The following is a 19588-nucleotide window of genomic DNA, read 5'->3' as shown; positions in this document are numbered from 1 at the left end:
GTTTTCATAAGCTGTAAGCCATAATAATCACAATTATAACAAATAAAGGCTTGAAATATCTCACTTTGAATGTAACGAGTCTATATAATATATTAGTTTCACCATTTAGGTTGAATTACTGAAATAAATGAACTTTTGCACGATATTCTAATTTTTCGAGTTTCACCTGTATATAACATTTTAAAATAGGGGCGGCCCGCCGGCCGGCCTAAAGGCTACAAACACAAAAAAAAAAAAAAAACTATTTTCCTCATCCACCAATCGAGTTCATTTGAAACGAGGAGTATAGTACTCGATTACTAACGCCCATCCCTAGTAGCTACAGAACATATACTGTGCTGTGTAATAACTGGGTCGAAAAATTGGGGAAAAGTTGCGGCTTATAGTCCGAAAAGTACGGTAGATATTAAGGTTTTGGTTTTCAGAAAACCCTCAGGAGATAAGGATATGTATCCTAGATTGCCATAGGGTTTAAGAGGCGTTTTTCACAGGTGCCATAGTCATCAATTGGTTAAAGGATGATCCATCCATCTGAGCGGGGCTGCCATGACAGCTGTGTAAGACTACATCAAAGGTACAAGCCACAAAAGAAAACTCCATCCAGTTCTTAATCCCTTTTATTATATTACAGTGTCCCACACAGCCACTTGAAATTGCAGCTTGCACTTGAAACACATTCCCTGCATTCCAATACCCATACCTACCTACTATTTAGTATGGTTAAAAAAAGTTTTAGGATGTCCCAATTCTTGTGGTCAGATTTAGCATGCTTAAAAATACAAGGATGCCTACTACATCCAGTCGAGATTTTTAGTTTTGAAATCAGCATGTTATCTGGGCGATTCTGACCCACAATCAAGTGCAAAGTGACATCGCATTGACGGAGCCTCTGTATGAAAATAATCAGGGCTGAGATGGATATGAAAGTAAGAGGCAAGATCAAGGTGAAATGTTATGATGAATTAAATAAGTAAAAGTATGTCCCAATTGTATGACTACTTAGGTTTTTTTTATGATCAGCTATAGTTTGTAGAATAGTAAAAATAAAGAGTATGCAATTTGGAACACATCCTATATGTCCTTCCTAAGTGTGTGTGTGTGTGTGTGTGTGTGTGTGTTTGTGTGTGTGTTGTGATCTCGCTGGTTCCTACCTGCTTGAGTGAGATGATCCCCTCCCTGCGATCAGCGTCAGTGGTGATGGTAAAGATGGCGGCTGCCTCTGTGTTAGTGATGCTGTAGGTCATGTCAGCGTTCAGCCCCTCATCCTCATCGCTGGCTCTGATCCGACCCACTGCCTTCCCTACTGGGGCCAACTCTGGGACGTACAGCTGGTAGCTCCCTGGAAAGGAACCACACATTTAAATGAAAGTTATCCGAATTTCTTTTAAATATATAGGGCCAGATACACTAAAGGATTGCACCGCTATAGCTGGGGCTGGTAGCTAACATGCTGGGGTGCTTGAGGTTGCTGGGGCACCTTCTGGGGCAGGTAGCTAGCATGCTGGGGCTCCTGCGGTTGGTTGGGCGCCTTCTGGAGCTGGTAGCTAGCGTGCTGGGGCTGGTGGCTAGCGTGCTGGTTGCTGGGGCCCGGGACCTGAAGCTTGTTGCTGGAAGCCTGGGGCTGGAGCTTGTTGCTGGAAGCCTGGGGCTGGAGCTTGCTGCTGGAAGCCTGGGGCTGGAGCTTGCTGCTGGAGGCCGGAGGCTGGAGCTTGCTAACCAATGCTTTTTTATGCCTGACCATAACCACATTGTCTGTGCCTAACCCTAACCAATGCTTTTGTATGCCTGACCATAACCATATTGTCTGTGCCTGAACTTAATTACCTATGTGCATATAGGATATTTTTCAGAGGTTACCACTGGAGGAATTTGAGCAGCCTTTTAATGCATCTTTATGCCTCAATTACCCCAATTTGGGGCTTTCTGCCATTCTCCTTCTTAAATACCCACTTTATTGTTCCAACTCACATGCAATTTGGCCCTTCAATTAAATCTAGTCATCACCAAATTTATTCACAAGCAATAAATGACAGTTTCAATTCTGAAAAGCATACAATCAACTAGAGCCAACCAGAGAGAAAAAATTAAAACCTATTGGGGATGAACCTGGTCTGATCTGTGTGAATAATGGATTCTATAAATTTGTTTAGTCTATTAGCCAGAATTTTTGTAAACATTTTGAAATCCAAGTTAAGGATAGAAATTGGTCGATATGAGGACGGGTTAGTTTCATCTCTATCTTGTTTTAATAAGAGAGAAATGTTTGCGTTATACAGTGTTGGTGGAAGCCTATTCGCTTCGGTTGAGTGGGATCTATGCAGGATCGGGGTTACTTGGTCAGCAAACTTCTTATTATACAACACCTGAATTCCTCCTCCTGTTGCCTTGACATTCTACCCACATGTTTCTTTAAAACGGTTTTTAGCTGCATGGCCTCAGATGTCCTAGAAATTGTCAACATGTCCCTTCGGACAGGTGTATTCCCACAGGCCCTGAAAACAGCAGTCATCAAGCCACTCCTAAAAAAGAACAATCTAGATACATCAGTCATGAACAATTATAGGCCCATATCTAACCTACCATTTCTAAGCAAAATCATTGAAAAAGCTGTCTATCAGCAGCTAAATAACTACATGGCAATGAACAACTGCTTTGATGTCTTCCAGTCAGGTTTTCGTCAACACCACAGCACTGAGACCGCTCTGGTTAAGGTCCTCAATGACATCCACTTAAACACAGACAGTGGCAAAAGCTCTGTATTAGTTTTATTGGATCTCAGTGCTGCGTTCGACACAGTTGACCACAGCATATTACTAGATCGACTAGCAAACTGGGTTGGACTTTCTGGAACTGCACTAAACTGGTTTGAATCCTACTTAAAGGACAGAGACTACTATGTATCAATAGGCAATTTCACATCCGAGAGAACAAATATTACATGCGGGGTCCCCCAAGGTTCCATTCTTGGGCCTCTTCTGTTTAACATCTACAGGTCCTTCTCATATAATTAGCATATTGTGATAAAGTTGATTATTTTCCATAATGTAATGATAATAATTGAACTTTCATATATTTTAGATTCATTGCACACCAACTGAAATATTTCAGGTCTTTTGTTGTTTTAATACTGATGATTTTGGCATACAGCTCATGAAAACCCCAAATTCCTATCTCAAAAAATTTGCATATCATGAAAAGGTACTCTAAACGAGCTCTTAACCTAATCATCTGAATCAACTAATTAACTCTAAACACCTGCAAAAGATTCCTGAGGCTTTTAAAAACTCCCAGCCTGGTTCATTACTCAAAACCGCAATCATGGGTAAGACTGCCGACCTGACTGCTGTCCAGAAGGCCATCATTGACACCCTCAAGCAAGAGGGTAAGACACAGAAAGACATTTCTGAGCGAATAGGCTGTTCCCAGAGTGCTGTATCAAGGCACCTCAGTGGGATGTCTGTGGGAAGGAAAAAGTGTGGCAGAAAACGCTGCACAACCAGAAGAGGTGACCGGACCCTGAGGAGGATTGTGGAGAAGGGCCGATTCCAGACCTTGGGGGACCTGCGGAAGCAGTGGACTGAGTCTGGAGTAGAAACATCCAGAGCCACCGTGCACAGGCGTGTGCAGGAAATGGGCTACAGGTGCCGCATTCCCCAGGTCAAGCCACTTTTGAACCAGAAACAGCGGCAGAAGCGCCTGACCTGGGCTACAGAGAAGCAGCAGTGGACTGTTGCTCAGTGGTCCAAAGTACTTTTTTCGGATGAAAGCAAATTTTGCATGTCATTCGGAAATCAAGGTGCCAGAGTCTGGAGGAAGACTGGGGAGAAGGAAATGCCAAAATGCCTGAAGTCCAGTGTCAAGTACCCACAGTCAGTGATGGTCTGGGGTGCCATGTCAGCTGCTGGTGTTGGTCCACTGTGTTTTATCAAAGGCAGGGTCAATGCAGCTAGCTATCAGGAGATTTTGGAGCACTTCATGCTTCCATCTGCTGAAAAGCTTTATGGAGATGAAGATTTCATTTTTCAACAAGACCTGGCACCTGCTCACAGTGCCAAAACCACTGGTAAATGGTTTACTGACCATGGTATTACTGTGCTCAATTGGCCTGCCAACTCTCCTGACCTGAACCCCATAGAGAATCTGTGGGATATTGTGAAGAGGAAGTTGAGAGACACCAGACCCAACACTGTGGATGAGCTTAAGGCCGCTATCGAAGCATCCTGGGCCTCCATAACACCTCAGCAGTGCCACAGGCTGATTGCCTCCATGCCACGCCGCATTGAAGCAGTCATTTCTGCAAAAAGATTCCCGACCAAGTATTAAATGCATAACTGAACATAATTATTTGAAGGTTGACTTTTTTGTATTAAAAACACTTTTCTTTTATTGGTCGGATGAAATATGCAATTTTTTTGATATAGGGATTTTTGGTTTTTCTTAAATTTTTTGCCAAAATCATCAATATTAAAACAATAAAAGGCTTGAACTACTTCAGTTGTGTGTAATGAATCTAAAATATATGAAAGTCTAATGTTTATCAGTACATTACAGAAAATATTGAACTTTATCACAATATGCTAATTATATGAGAAGGACCTGTACATGCTCCCACTAGCTCAGATTATGAATAAGAAAAAATTATGTTACCATAATTATGCAGACGACACACAAATTTACATAACCATATCACCAGGAGACTACAGTCCGATCCATGCACTAAGTAAGTGCATTGAACAAATCAATGACTGGATGTGCCAAAACTTTCTTCAATTAAACAACGACAAAACTGAAGTCATTGTCTTTGGTAACAGGGATGAACAATTAAAAGTCAGCGCACAGCTTAAATCTGTTATGTTAGAAAGCACACACCAAGCTAGAAATCTTGGAGTAGTCATAGATTCAGACTTGAATTTCAAAGAACACATTAAATCAATTACTAAGTCAGCCTACTACCACCTTAAAAATATATCAAGAATTAAAGGGCTACTGTCTCAGCAGGACTTAGAAAAACTTGTCCATGCATTTATTTTTAGTAGACTTGACTACTGTAATAGTGTCTTTGCAGGCCTTCCTAAAAAATCAATCAGACAGCTTCAGCTAATTCAAAACGCTGCTGCTCGAGTCCTCACTAGGACCAAAAAAGTGGATCACATTACCCCAGTTCTTAGGTCTTTACACTGGCTTTCTGTCACACAAATAATTGATTTTAAAATATTGATGTTGGTTTATAAAGCCCTAAATGGTTTAGGCCCCAAATACATTGCTGACCTGCTGATCCCATACAAACCAGTCAGAGCTCTCAGATCGTCTGACACTGGGCTACTACTGACAGTCCCCAGAGTAAGGACTAGACAGGGAGAGTCAGCCTTCAGTTTTAATTAGTGGTGGGCCGTTATCGGCGTTAACGTGCTGCGTTAACGCAAAACTCTTATCGGCGATAAAAAAAATATCGCCGTTAATCTCTTATTCCACCTCCTGTTCGGCTCAGGGGAGATGGTTCCCTCCAGGGCCGATGGCTGTTCGCCGTCAGGGTGAACCCCCTTCCGTGTGTTCTCTGGTCGGGTAATAATAGCCGGGGGCCGTTGTTGACACTTGAGGAGCCTTTATTGCAGGAGCGAAGCTTCTCTCACACACCCGCCGCTCTCTCTCTCCATCACTTGCCCACGACACACACCACCTGGCTGCAGGATCGCTAATGTAACACTCAGCGCCAAACCCCCTTCACAAATCTGTCTATTCAATGTTTACTTATGAATGTATCCATGTACGTAACTCTGACATGTACATAACTTAATTTATTGTTAATAATATGGTCTGTTTATAAATTCGGCATATGATTAAAGCATCTAAACGCCCGTAATCATGTTAAACGTTTACTGTTTTTAAGTTATTAATGCCACTCGCTCCCGCAGATACACAGCAGAGGGAGGTCTTATATTCAGCCATTGCTAAAGGGAGTGCTGTATTATGGAACGGCCGCTGTGGTACGAAATTCCAGTCTCAACAATGTTTCCTACACGAAATTATAACTCTAGCGTCTACAGCCCGTTGTTTTCATGTAGTGTAACTTGTGTAATGTGTTACATTATTCAGCTGTTGCCGTGATGTCGACTAACGCTGATGCTAATGATAACTAGCTCTCCGTCGCACAATAGACTGTAGGTTGGTGTTGCAGCCAGCTGTTAGGTGAAGCGCTGTCCCACAGGTAAAAGTCATGGACCTATAAAGCCTGTCCAATATTCACTCTAGTCCAGCTTCTTGAAAAGTTTATAAGGACTTTATTATTTATGTAAAAATTATATTTAATGTTTCACTTGAAGCACAAAAGTATAATGGCTTTATTTTCTGTTATAGCCTATAGCCTACCCAACAAATTAGTTTTTTCGTTTTTTTAAGCACAAAAAACAGTGCAATGTTGTGATTTTTAGCCTTATATCTGATTAAATTGTTAGAATATTATTTGTTCGCAATAATTAGACACTCGTCTCGTTCTGATGACGAAATGAAAGCCACCTGGCTTGAGAAACACGTTCTCAAAGACTTACTTTGAGTCATTATTTAGGGAGCACACACATATTATGAATGAATTCAAATGAGCCATTTTAATCTAGATTAATCTAGATTAATTCCAAAATTAATCTAGATTAAAAAAATTAATCTATGCCCACCTCTAGTTTTAATGCACCCAAGCTCTGGAATAAACTTCCAGGGGACTTGAGGTCCGCTTCAACACTCGACTCTTTTAAATCAGGTCTGAAGACTTTGTTGTTTCCGTTTTAACCTGTAATTCTAAATTTTAATTTATTTTTATTCTTTTTAAATGTTTTAATTATTTTATGTTTTTATGTATGTTTATGATTTTTTTTTTAATGTGTGCTCTATTCTTGATGTATTTTGTTTTTGCATCTGTAAAGCACCTTGAATGGCCTTGTGTCCGAAATGTGCTTTAGAAATAAACTTGCCTTGCCTTGCCTTGCCTTCAACAGTGTAAAATTAGCCATCAATGGTAGCAGCCACATGTACTGTCTAATATCTTTCTTTGTTTACCTGCTTCCTACGGGCACTGCACTAGTTTGAATAAAACAGACAACTGACCTTACAGTTGTAACTTTTTAAAGTTATTTTTTGGATGGGAGGGCTGTTGTGAGATTATTGTGGACAATAAGCCTACTGTGATGCGATAGTTATTATTAGCCTACTTGCTTGTTTTATTTTTAAATACAGAGGTTATTAGTCGTTTTCGAACATGTATTTCCCAATTTAAAACAATTAAAAAATAAATAAAGCAGCATTGAAAATTCAGAAAATAAACACTAGCATGCTGTTTTACAAATAACTCAATAGATAAAATAATAAATACAATGTGTTTTCTCCTTAAAATTATTAAATACATTTATCCAAAGGTCAAAGACAGTAACAGTGTGGCACTTCTGTAAACTTCCTGAAAGTTGCCTGGGCCATCACTCTCATGCATTCTTCAAACTTTTCTCTGCGCTGTCTGAGCTGATAGGTTGTGTTGCCACGGTGATGTGGAGTCTAAACTGTTCTAGCTTTGCAGAGCATTTCTTTCTGTTCAGCTAAATATCCCCATAGAACTGCGCTGCGTTTATTTTCGCCACCAGTCAGTGACGGCGTGCTTCTGCTTGTTTACTCTCCCGCCTGCATGCCGTAGTCACGCATGGCCGCATGCAGAGCTGCAGAGCAGCACACACACACACAGACAAACACCAGCGGATATAGAAACCCTTTGAGACACGTGTACATTTATTTACCGCAAATCGCGGCCCTTCGCAAAGTTTTGACCATGGGAAAGAGGTGCATTTACCTTTGGCAGATTTTTAACTTAAAAAAATTAAAATAAAAAGATTATTATTATTTTATTTTTTCAACACAGTCGGTCTGAAAACCAGCCCAGTTCGCGATCAATGTGTTGGAGACCCCTGGTCTAGATGGATGCCAGATCGAGTGTGACCGACTTCGAAATGGCAATGATGGAGGCACTGTGGGCCACCCGTAACTCTGGTTCTTTATCCGCCGGTTAGCAGTGGCTGGTGGAAGCCCAGTGTGGAAGAGCCGAGTGTGGGGATCCTGCCCCACCACAGAGGAGGAAATGGAGGAGGCTGGAGGAGAAGCCTCAGCGGCTGCAATACCGCAGAGGAGGAAGGACACTGGAGGAGTATTGGGAGGCAGTCAAGTGATGCATTGTTAATTTTGAATGAATCTCGTTAGGGATGGGGCCGATCCGATCCAGTATCGGTATCGGGTCCGATATGGCCGAAATCTGCGTATCGGATATCGGACTGACAGCTCCGATATTAAAATCCGATTTTTTTTTTTTTTTTTTTTTATAATTTTTTTTTTATATATATATATATATATTTTTTTTTTTTTTTTTTTTACTTTGTAAGAGCGAACATGCGCCGACGTTCGGTGGAGGGAGAGAGGACATCACTTTATAATTTGACATACAGTACATATCAGTTTGTTAGCCAGTGAGCTAACCAAAGCTAATCCAAGTCAAGGAAGTGGAGAGGCTTGTGACAAATTCTACTATGTAAAATACAGCCAGAGAGAGAAAGACTGTTTAGACAAACAGACCACCACATATTCTAGTGGGGCAGAAGTGATCATTGAGAAGGATTTCTGCCTTTAAGATAAACCTATATGCATTTGTGTATATTTATTGCTCTTTTAAATTAGAATTGCTTAAGCCTTCCTAGCCTAATACAAACATCACCACCAACGAAAAAATGTATAACAATTATGATATCGTATCGGTCAGTATCGGTATCGGCCGATATCCAAACCCCAGGTATCGGAATCGGATCGGAACTAAAAAAAGTGGATCGTCCCATCCCTAAATCTCGTATTTAGGTTAAAAGGTGTTTTGGTTCATGTTTGCTTTGGTGTTTGTTTTATGTTAATCAGTGTTGGGAACATTACTTTAAAAAAGTAATAGTTATAGTTACTCACTACTTGTTCCAAAAAGTAACTGAGTTAGTAACTGAATTACTTTATAATAGAAGTAACTAGTTACCAGGGAAAGTAACTATTTGCGTTAGCCTACTGTAAAAAAAAAAGGTTGCTATAGGCCTATGTCAAAAAAAATTGATTTTTCTGAGCAGTTTTCACAAGTCAGTTGAAATGAGTAGAACAGACAGGTAGGCCTACTTGTAGGCTACATAACCTTCAGTATGTATTGCACATCAACAGACAGCAAGCGGTTTATCCTGCACTTCAAGTATTTTTTTATCCTGCACTTCAAGTATTTTGTCCTCAACAAAAGTAGCAGAGGGAAGTGCTGAATGTACCGTGCTGATCTGCTAATATCACTGAAAAAGAAACTTCACTAAACAGGCGCTCCGGCTGACTGACGTGACGGCGCTAACTGACAGTTATAATGTCATCCACACTGAATAAAACATCTTAAAACACTATAAGAAATAACAATCGCTTATCTCGTTGTTAACCCACCCGGTCTCCTCACTATCAGTTCGTGTAGTATGGAGCCAGGGGTGCGCTCGGATTACACAGTTTATTCAATCAATTCACAGTAACGCACCGCATTTAACGTTCAGTAACGATAACGGCGTTGTAACAACGGGAAAAGTAATTAGTTAGATTACCCTGTTACTGAAAATTTTAAACGCCGTTATTCCCAACACTGATAATACATTTCAGTTTTTGTGGAAATTATCTACAAGCTCTCTTTATGATTGTCATGATCCTGCTTGGGCCTCAGGCCCTTGTGTTGTTTTTTCCCCTTTACCCTTGTCTGTGTTCTGGTGTAATTGCAGGGTTGGAGTCAGGTGTGCTGGAGTCAATTACCAGCATTCACAGCTGCCATCAATCAACAATCAACTGCTCTTCAAATACCCGGCCCTACCTTCCAGACACTGCCAGATTGTAAACTCTGTTACCCAGTCAGTAACTCTCCAGCCACCTAGACCTTTTGTAGTTCCGCCTGCATTTAGCTTGTTGCTAAATTCTGTTCTTTTTTGCCACAGTCTCCCAGCCTGACTCCTGCCACCAGCTCCAGCCCTCGTCAGCCAGCTCTCCCTCCCTGGACCCCTCTGCCTGCCTGCTCTTGCCTGCCTCTGCTCGGCTCCCCGGATTCTCCCCTTGGCACTTGCCACACATAATTTTATTTGTTTAAAGATTTTGATGATGCTGAGGTGGATGAGCACATCCATCACATCCAACCTCTTCTACTGTCTGCTGGAGTGGATGTTGATTTGATCCCTGGTCAATGGAGAATTCTCAAGTCTCGACTGTACCAGCAACAAGGTTCCTTTGAGAAGAACTGGCCTGCTGTTAACAAAATGCTGCGCCATGTTGCCAATGACATCCTCAATCTATTCAATGTCCTTCTCACTATCCCAGCATCAACAGCTGACTGCGAACGAGGGTTCACTCAATCTAATGACGCAGGTAAAGAGTGACTGGCGCTCAAGCCTAAAGAGTCAGACACTTACCTCCTAATCGTCCAGCTAAGCTCATCTGACATCATGATGCCATTGAGCTCTGGCATGCAGAGGGTTTGCGTTCACGCTGGCCAGAATTCCTACGTAAAGACTACTCAGAAAGGGACTCTGAAGATTGGATTTGATGTTCACTTCACCGACAAACCCAAAGTTACATGATGCACCTTTAAATGTATTGTTATTACATTGCTTCTAAAATAAATGTTGTATTTTATATTTTACCATTTGAATGTATTTCCGCCATCAACTCAAATAAAAACAATTAAAAGAAACATGGAAAAGTTGGTAAGTAGAAAATCTAGTTGGCTAAAAATCTACTCAAAAAAATTTCACGATGAGTTGCTTTTTACTGATATTGTCACTTCAATGTTCTGTTTGGCAGCTGTTTGTCCATATACACACAGTATTTGCTGTCTTTGTTGTAAGCCACTAACTTCTATTTATTGTAAATCTTTGTGTGATTATTTCCGGCTGGTAGATGTTTTCCCCTGCCTGCTACTGTCAGAAAGAAACGCGCTGTGGTTAGAGGTTCAGTCCTTTTCACAGCAGACACGGGTTAGAATCCAGCCTGGGTCGTATTCTGCATGTCATTCCCTTCTCTGACCCATTTCATCCCCGTCTCTACAAACTGTTTAATAAAGCAAAAATGCCCAAAAATAATCACATTTAAAAAAAAAATTAAAAACACACTGCGCTTTGCATAAGAGGGGTCACTCACTCTGTGGAAACCTTGGAGGGTTATCGTTGACGTCAGTGAGGCTGATGTTGACAGTAGTGGAGCCAGACAGTCCTCCAACAGAGCCCGCCATGTCTTTGGCCTGGACCACCACAGTGTAGTGCTCCATGATCTCACGGTCCAGGTTGGACACTGCTGTACGAATGATAGCTGAGGAAGAGAGAAGGATAGAACATATATATCAGCATTGGAACAACATTAAAGCTCACATATTTTGCACTTTGCTGTCAATTTTATATGGTCTAAGTGGTCCCTAATACTTATTTTTTTAAATGTTTGCTGGAAAACCCATTCAGATAATTTATTGTATTAAGCCTCTATACCCTGATGTTCCTCTAGTCTCCGGGTATGAACATGACATCATCCATAGCAACAGGGTCAACACCGCCCTCTAGTCTTAGCTTAGGAGTCCCTCCCATTCCTTAGTAAAAGTTGGTCTTATCAGCTTTGTGAATAGGTTTTAAGAAATTACTCCTTAGTAAGAACTTTTAGTGCTCCTTAGGAGTACTCTTAGCGCTAAGATAAAATGTTTTGTGAATACGGCCCCAGACCTTCTAAGAATATTTCTAATAAAATGCTAAGGTAAGGCAAGGCAAGGCAAGTTTATTTATATAGCACAATTCAAACACAAGGCCACTCAAAGTGCTTTACAGGGGCAAGATTAAAATACATAAAACACATTAGAAGACATTTAAAAGCGAATGAAAAGAAGTAAAACATTTAAATTAAATAAAAAGTACAGGTTAAAATGGAAACAGAAAAGTCTTCAGACTCGATTTAAAAGAACTGAGGGTTGCAGCAGACCTCAAGTTTTCTGGGAGTTTGTTCCAGATATTTGGTGCATAAAAACTAAAAGCTGCTTCTCCTCGTTTAGTCCTAACTCTTGGGACTGTAAGTAAACCTGTCCCAGACGACCTAAGGGCTCTGGACAGTTCATAACGTATCAGCAGATCAGTAATGTATTTTGGCGCTAAACCATTTAGTGCTTTATAAACCAACTATTTTGAAATCAATTCTTTGAGTGACAGGAAGCCAGTGTAAAGACCTCAGAACTGGGGTAATGTGATCCACTTTTTTGGTTCTAGTGAGGACTCGAACAGCAGCGTTCTGAATTATCTGAAGATTTTTTTGGAAGGCCTGCAAGGACACTGTTACAGTAGTCAAGTCTACTAAAGATAAATGCATAGACAAGTTTTTCTAAATCTTGCTGAGACATAAGTCCTTTAATTCTTGATATGTTTTTAAGGTGGTAGTATGCTGACTTATTAATTGATTTAATGTGTTTCTTGAAATTCAAGTCGGAGTCTATGACAACACCAAGATTTCTGGCTTGGTGTGTGGTTTCTAGCATAACAGATGTAAGCTGTGCGCTGACTTTTAATTGTTCATCTTTGGCACAAAAGAAAATTACTTCAGTTTTGTTGTTGTTTAATTGAAGGAAATTTTGGCACATCCAATCATTGATTTGTTCAATGCACTTACTCAGTGCTTGTATCGGACTGTAGTCTCCTGGTGATATGGTTATGTAAATTTGTGTGTCGTCTGCATAATTATGGTAGCACAATTTGTTCTTATTCATAATCTGAGCTAGTGGGAGCATGTAGATGTTAAACAGAAGAGGCCCAAGAATGGAACCTTGGGGGACCCCGCATTCAATATGTGTCCGCTCAGATGTGAAATTGCCTATTGACACATAGTAGTCTCTGTCCTTTAAAGCTACTACGAGTAAGTCGGCACGTTGGCGACACCTTTGAACAAAAGCGGTAGTATTATTTGACGCCAGCTGTCGTGAAGCTGTTTTGTAGCTCGTGCAGGGAGTGCTAGAGTCAAATAATCAGGAAGCAATATGGTGCGTGTCCGTGTGTTGAAAGTGTGAGGGCACCGGACTCTTTTCGGCTCCGTGAGTCTATGGTTGACACAGCATCAACTAATGCCAGTAAGTGCTAAACACACCTGATTGCAATGAGTTGATGCATTGTCACCTCTCACGGAGCTGAACGAGTCCCCGTGTCCTCACAGAAAGCGAATGAACGAGAGATGGCAGTTAGTATGGATCACGATGAGGTAATGTGTTTATGTTGTAAATAATGACTATTTCCCACTTTGTTTTAGTAGGCTACCGCTCATTCATTTAGGAGTAAACGCTGCAGTCTAGTTTCGCTGCGTGAAATTGTGTATACGTTGCTTGGCAACGCCCTCCCGCCCGACTATCACTCTCCCTTTTAGCTTTTCTTCATTGCATTTTCTTTTTTTTTCTTTTATGGTTCAGCCCCGTTATCAGTCATTATGACGACAAACAACTGTCTCAAACAAGGCTCCCGCTCCCCTTCCCTCACCAGGAGGGATAGGCTTCTCAATTCACGTTCCTGCGCCACACTGAAATCTGTGACCAATACGGATATGTGACCATAGAGCATGCACGTGTGAACCGAAAATCGGACTGGGTGTACGACCAGATCAAATGCAGCAATAAAAACTATATAAAAACGTCTTTCTTTGCACTGATGGTCTCGTTTGCTGTTAAAGGTAATTTATGATTATGAGAGGAAACATGAGGCTGTTTAAAAGATATTTAAATGTTACTCGTAGCCGCTTTAAGTAGGATTCAAACCAGTTTAGTACAGTTCCAGAGAGTCCAACCCAGTTTGCTAGTCGATCTAGTAATATACTGTGGTCAACTGTGTCAAAAGAGGCACTGAGATCCAGTAAAACTAAAACAGAACTTTTGCCACTGTCTGTGTTTAAGTGGATGTCATTGAGGACCTTAACCAGAGCAGTCTCAGTGCTGTGGTGTTGACGAAAACCTGACTGGAAGACATCAAAGCAGTTGTTCATTGCTAAGTAGTTATTTAGCTGTTGATAAACAGCTTTTTCAAAATGGTAGGTTAGATATGGGCCTATAATTGTTCATGAGCGATGTATCTAGATTGTTATTTTTTAGGAGTGGCTTGATGACTGCTGTTTTCAGGGCCTGTGGGAATACACCTGTCCGAAGGGACATGTTGACAATTTGTAGAACATCTGAGGCCATACAGCTAAAAACAGTTTTAAAGAAGCCTGTGGGAAGAATGTCAAGGCAACAGGAGGAGGAGTTCAGGTGTTGTATAATGTCCTCCAGGTTTTTGTGGTTTATCAGATAAAATTGTGTCATTGCATTTGGATTGATTTTAAGTGGGCATAGCGATGACACATATGTTGAACTTTGTATTGATGCAGTGACAGTCTAATTTTGTGAATTTTCTCAGTAAAGAAGGAGGCAAATTCATTGCAGGCCCTCGTGGAGAGATGTTCAGACGCTACTGACACAGGAGGGTTTGTTAATCTGTCGACAGTAGCAAACAGGGCACGTGCATTGTTGTTGTTTTTGGTGATGATGTCAGAAAAGAAAGACTGCCTTGCACTTTTCATCTCTGAGTTAAAAGTGCAAAGTTTCTCTTTGAAGATGTCATAATGAACCTGGAGATTTGTTTTTCGCCACCTGCGTTCTGCTTTACGGCACTCTCTTTTTTCTATTCTGACCTGCGGGGCATTTCTCCAGGGAGATATTTTCTTACCAGAGACAACCTTCATCTTAGTGGGCGCAATAGCATCTATAACACTTGTAATTTTGCCATTAAAGTTGTCTAAAAGCTCATTAACTGAGTTACAGGGGAGGGGTGGTATTAAAGAAAATGCTTGAATAAATGTTTCACTGGTATTTTCTGTAATATACCGTTTTTTGATTACTTTTGATTGATCAGTTGTGTGCACAGACATTTTACTCTCAAAGAATAAACAGGAATGGTCTGAGAGGGGACCTATATTTGCCACTGTTACGTCTGAAATGTTAATTCCTCTGGAAATGATAAGGTCCAGAGTGTGCCCTTTGTTATGAGTTGGTTTGTCAACATGCTGATTTAGATCCAAAGTTGTCAACGACACAGCACAGTTCTTTCGCACATCTGTCGATATGAATATTTAAGTCGTCTCCAACAATTAATACACAGTGAAACTCAATACAGATTACAGACAGCAGCTCAGAAAGGTCATCTAAAAAGCTTGTATTGTATTGTGGTGGCTGGTAGATATTGATGAAAATAGCTCTAGAGGCTGAATTTAACTGGAGAGCCACATACTCAAATGAATCAAAATTTCCATACGACATCTTTTTGCATTGTAGAGATTCTTTAAACAAAATAGCAACCCCCCCTCCTTTTTTATGCACTCTGGATTCACTCACGAAAGTATAGTTTGGGTGGCGGACTCTATCAGAACAGCTGAGCTGTTATCTTGGTCTAACCAAGTTTCAGTTAAAAACATAAAATTAAGATTGTGCCTAGTAATAAGATCATTAATTAAAAATGTTTTACCTGCCAAGGATCTGATGTTTAATAAAGCTAAATTTAGTGTGTTCGAAGCATTGTCAGCCCGATTTATTTCAGCAGATTGTGGCTGAAGAGAAATGCTTATCAGATTTGATAACGGTTTCCCGTTTCTTGAAATAAACCTTGAAAAACAGGGCCCTGGCTTATCCTGTGGGTCGAAGGCGATAACTGTGTAGCCGCGGCCCGGCACATATCAACAAGTGCTGACATCATCAGGCTTGGGAGACTGATGATGATGACGTCGCGGTGGGATCGGAGGGGGTATGCGTGGAGGGATGAAGAGCCGGGCGCTGTGGCTTAGATTGGCGAGTTGAGGGGGACGTTGACTGCTGGGGGTACATATGATTTCCTTGAATCCCAGATCAGGAGAGGATGGAGAAAGGGTGGTTGTAGGAGAGATTGAATGAGCAAGAGGTGGGCTTGTTATGGGTGGGGCCCCCTCCTCTCTGCCCTGATATCTCTCATGGTCTGAGCTGTCATCTGGGGCCGGCAGTTGTCCTTCGGCGCTGCTGCTACGCCGTGTTATCTTCTCCTCCTGGGCCTTGTCCTTGGCACGAACAGATGGGTGACGTAGGACGTAAATCACGTTGGATGTGAATAGTTTGACTCCAGCTTTATTTAGACAAAGTCCATCTGTCTTAAAAAGCTTCCTGCGGTTCCAGAAAATGTTAAAATTGTCAATAAAATGCACTGAGTGGTCAGGGCACGCTATTGAAAGCCACGTGTTCAGTGCTAACAGTCTAGTGAATCTATCAGGTCCTCTTCTGATTGGTGGCAGAGGACCACTGATAAACACCTCAGCATTCAGTGAGCTGACCGTGTTCACGAGATTCTTAAAGTCCTGTTTCAACATTTCAGACTCCTGCTTTACAACATCATTTGACCCGATGTGCAGAATGATTTTCTTTACAGTTGTGTGTGCTGCTGCAATTTCTAGGATTCTTTTTTCTAAGTCCGACACCATATCATTGGGAAAGCAGAGTACTTTGGTATCAACACTACACATGCTTTTCATATCTCTAACAGAAAAGTCTCCAACAATCAGATTTTCAGGCTCTGTTGTTAGCTTGGTTAGCCCGGTTGTTAGCTCTCTCTGTGGCTCTTGGCTTTCAGGCCTTACCTTGTTGTGTGCAGGCGCTATGCTATCTTGGTCATCAGAGGGAAATCCAGGGACTTGCATCAGTGGAGTAAACCGGTTCGAAACTTGCACACTTGTTTGTTGTGGAAGTTTGTTGTTACCTCTCCCCCTTGCAGTAATCCATTGCTGCGGCCTCCGAGGCGCGGGGGTTGAGGAGGCACCGTGCCTGGGTGATAAATAATAATAATTGATAGGTTTTATATGGCGCTTTATTGCCTAGGCACTCAAAGAGTGACGGAAGCGAGGCTGCCATTCAGCGCCAACGGCCCCTCCGACCACCACCTCAAAGATACAGCAATCATACACATTCAGACAAGGCAAGGTGGGTGAAGTGTCTTGCCCAAGGACACAACAACCATGACACAGGTGGCCGGGCGGGGATCGAACCGCCAACCCTTGGATCGTTGGCCAACCCGCTTAACCACCTGAGCCACAGTCACCCCAACGCAGGCCAGCCATCCAGATCAGTCATCTCATGGTGCTCGGCCCTGCCCGTTATCCGTCCTCCCTTTTACAATCTCTTTGGCCTTCCACCAAGACGATTCCAAGGAGGGTTATCACTAACCTGGACACGGTCCTTTTGTTTCTTCATAGCCTTGTCGGTGCTAGTTAGCTGTGTGTTAGCTTGATCTTGTCCACTGTTTAAAGTCACTGGTAGAGTGGTGTCGTTTCCACATAGTCCATTCACTTCAATGTTCACTTCTATTCGATTCATTTTTGTTTCCAGTGCTGTAATCCTCTGTAGGAGTATTTGATACTCCTTGGTTGATAAGGGAGGCATCTTGCTGCTAATTAGCTTTAGCTGAGCGCCTCGCTTCCAGTCACCACAGGCTTGTCCTGTTGTTAGGCCCCCCTCACGTTCTATTGAGAAGGTCGTAAAAGTGTCCAAAAATGCCTGTAGTATCTATAAAAATAAAAATAAATTACAGTCCCTTAAATTTGTATGTATCCAGGACCTGCTGCTAAATTTATTATCGAGGAAAAATAAGAATGTAAGCAAAAAGTGCAAGAGGAGGAGAGAGCAAGCAGAAAAGCGTCTGCACAGTAGGAAAGCAGGAAGCTTTAGTTGTTTAAGCAACTTGTGCTTGTCAGCCATTCCATTTCAAAGCATGTAGTAGTAAGTGCTGGTAGAGTTCAATATAAAAAAAGTTTGAGCTCCGTCGGTCCACCGTGAGGCAAATCATCTACAAAAAGCTTTAAGAGTGACTGAACATCTGCCTAGAACTTGACTTCCTTTCAAAATATCCACAAGCGCCAAAAGAAAAGTGATTTTTCTGGTAAAAGCCAACCCACATCAGAGCCCTGTTTCAGGTAGCTGGTTTTGAGGCAACCCAGAGTTTGTTCGCTCTGAGTTAGTGGAAACTCTTCGCTCTGAGTTAGTGGAAACTCTGGGTTTTCCGTTTCAGGTAGCAGGTTCAGCGCAACCGAGCGTCAGTTACTGCGGCAACATACACCATGGGTCTAACCTAATCGGGAGGTGGTTGGACCTACCCTGAGTTTGTTTTCTCTTTACGCTGCAGCTCCGACTGAAGAATGAGTGTCACTGTCACACGCGTCCCTGTACAGTTTGAAGCAAAATCACTCCATAGAAATCTCCATCGGGATGTTTTTATAATTTCCTGATGACTTTACGTTTGACCGATCATTTATCTGATCAGTAGCTTTGTTCTATTTCATTCTTACTGACCGCCAGAGGCAGTGCTTAACACTGGATGTTATCCTTTGTAGGCGGCTGCATATATGGAAAAAAAACACCTAACCCTAAAAAAATTCTAACAAAAGGTTTTTCAGCTGTTTTATGTAGTACTAGGTGTCCTTAATAACATACTGAAAGTCTACCAAAATTTGACCACTAGAAAGGTGTCATTTTCAAGATGGACATTGTTTTAGTTTTAAGCTTTTTTCAACCTCTTTCTAAATTTATAATGGGATCCGGATGGGACGGAATGTTCAGAGGCAGAGTGGGGGAACCAACTGTTACAGTGTAGAACTGGTGTAAAAATACACCAAAACCTATGATATGACTGCCTCTCACTCCTACAAATTAAACCCTACATGGATAATTTTTCCATCAAAATGTAGGACATATTCTGCCGGTCGCATAGATGTGACTACTGAAGCAATCGGACCTACACAATGGGAGGTTTGGGCTTCCAAGCTAAATGGTGTCCAACCAACTGCCGCCTTGATAAATGAGACATGACATTTCTGGAGAAAGGCAGACTGTACCACACCTTTAAAATGCTCTGGTTCTCATATTCTTCACATTACAGACATAATCTTCACACTGTGTCTTCATCAGATTCTTCTGGTTCTAACAATAAAATAATTTTGTCAGTTAGACTCACGGTCCGTCAGTTAGAGACAGTGGTTTGAGGTGAAGTTTCGGATGAAATGACCTCTCTGAGGCCTCTAAAAGGTGGGATTTCTGCCTGATCACAGACCCTCAATAAGACATACACTCACCTTGATGACTCACTCTGCCCATTAAAGGACAATTTCACTTTTTTCTAGATTTTTTTTCTTCTTTTTTCCGCTTATTTAGACAGTTTGGAGAGACAAAGTTGAAATGGGGTAAACACTCTGCTCTTTGAAGGCGTATTTCACACATGAAAAAAATGTTCATGTCTTTCAATAATAATTTTATCTAGAAATGTTTAAATATTCCACATTGTTTCAATTAGAGTTCAACAATTCACTACCGTTCATACTTTAGACTATTTCTTACTTTTCCACATCTTCATAGTCCTTTAGCTGATTCATATACATTCTCTCTCTAGGTCGTCCTCAGACGGGCTCTCCATCAAGCCATCAATGTAGTTTAGCTCCAAGTCTATTCAATTACTATTTCACAGTTTTAAGTTTT

At 41.4% G+C, this 19588-nt stretch overlaps 2 protein-coding genes across 6 annotated transcripts in view; one reads left to right on the top strand and one right to left on the bottom strand.

The window, feature by feature from the left end:
• The window catches only part of LOC307256063 (cadherin-18-like), a gene marked incomplete at both ends in the record, with an annotated part of 184029 nt that overhangs the window by 74811 nt on the left and 89630 nt on the right, over nt 1-19588 (bottom strand). Inside the window, 2 exon segments of the mRNA XM_080034929.1 lie at nt 1152-1339; nt 11203-11370. Coding sequence (XP_079891055.1) covers nt 1152-1339; nt 11203-11370 — 356 coding nt within the window.
• The window catches only part of atg10 (ATG10 autophagy related 10 homolog), a 341626-nt gene that overhangs the window by 288892 nt on the left and 33146 nt on the right, over nt 1-19588 (top strand). The gene's annotated exons all lie outside the window — the stretch shown is intronic.

Source organism: Ammodytes marinus, assembly GCF_949987685.1.
Source record: "Ammodytes marinus genome assembly, chromosome: 9".
Lineage (NCBI taxonomy): Eukaryota > Metazoa > Chordata > Actinopteri > Uranoscopiformes > Ammodytidae > Ammodytes > Ammodytes marinus.
This window is presented reverse-complemented; position numbering and strand designations above follow the sequence as displayed.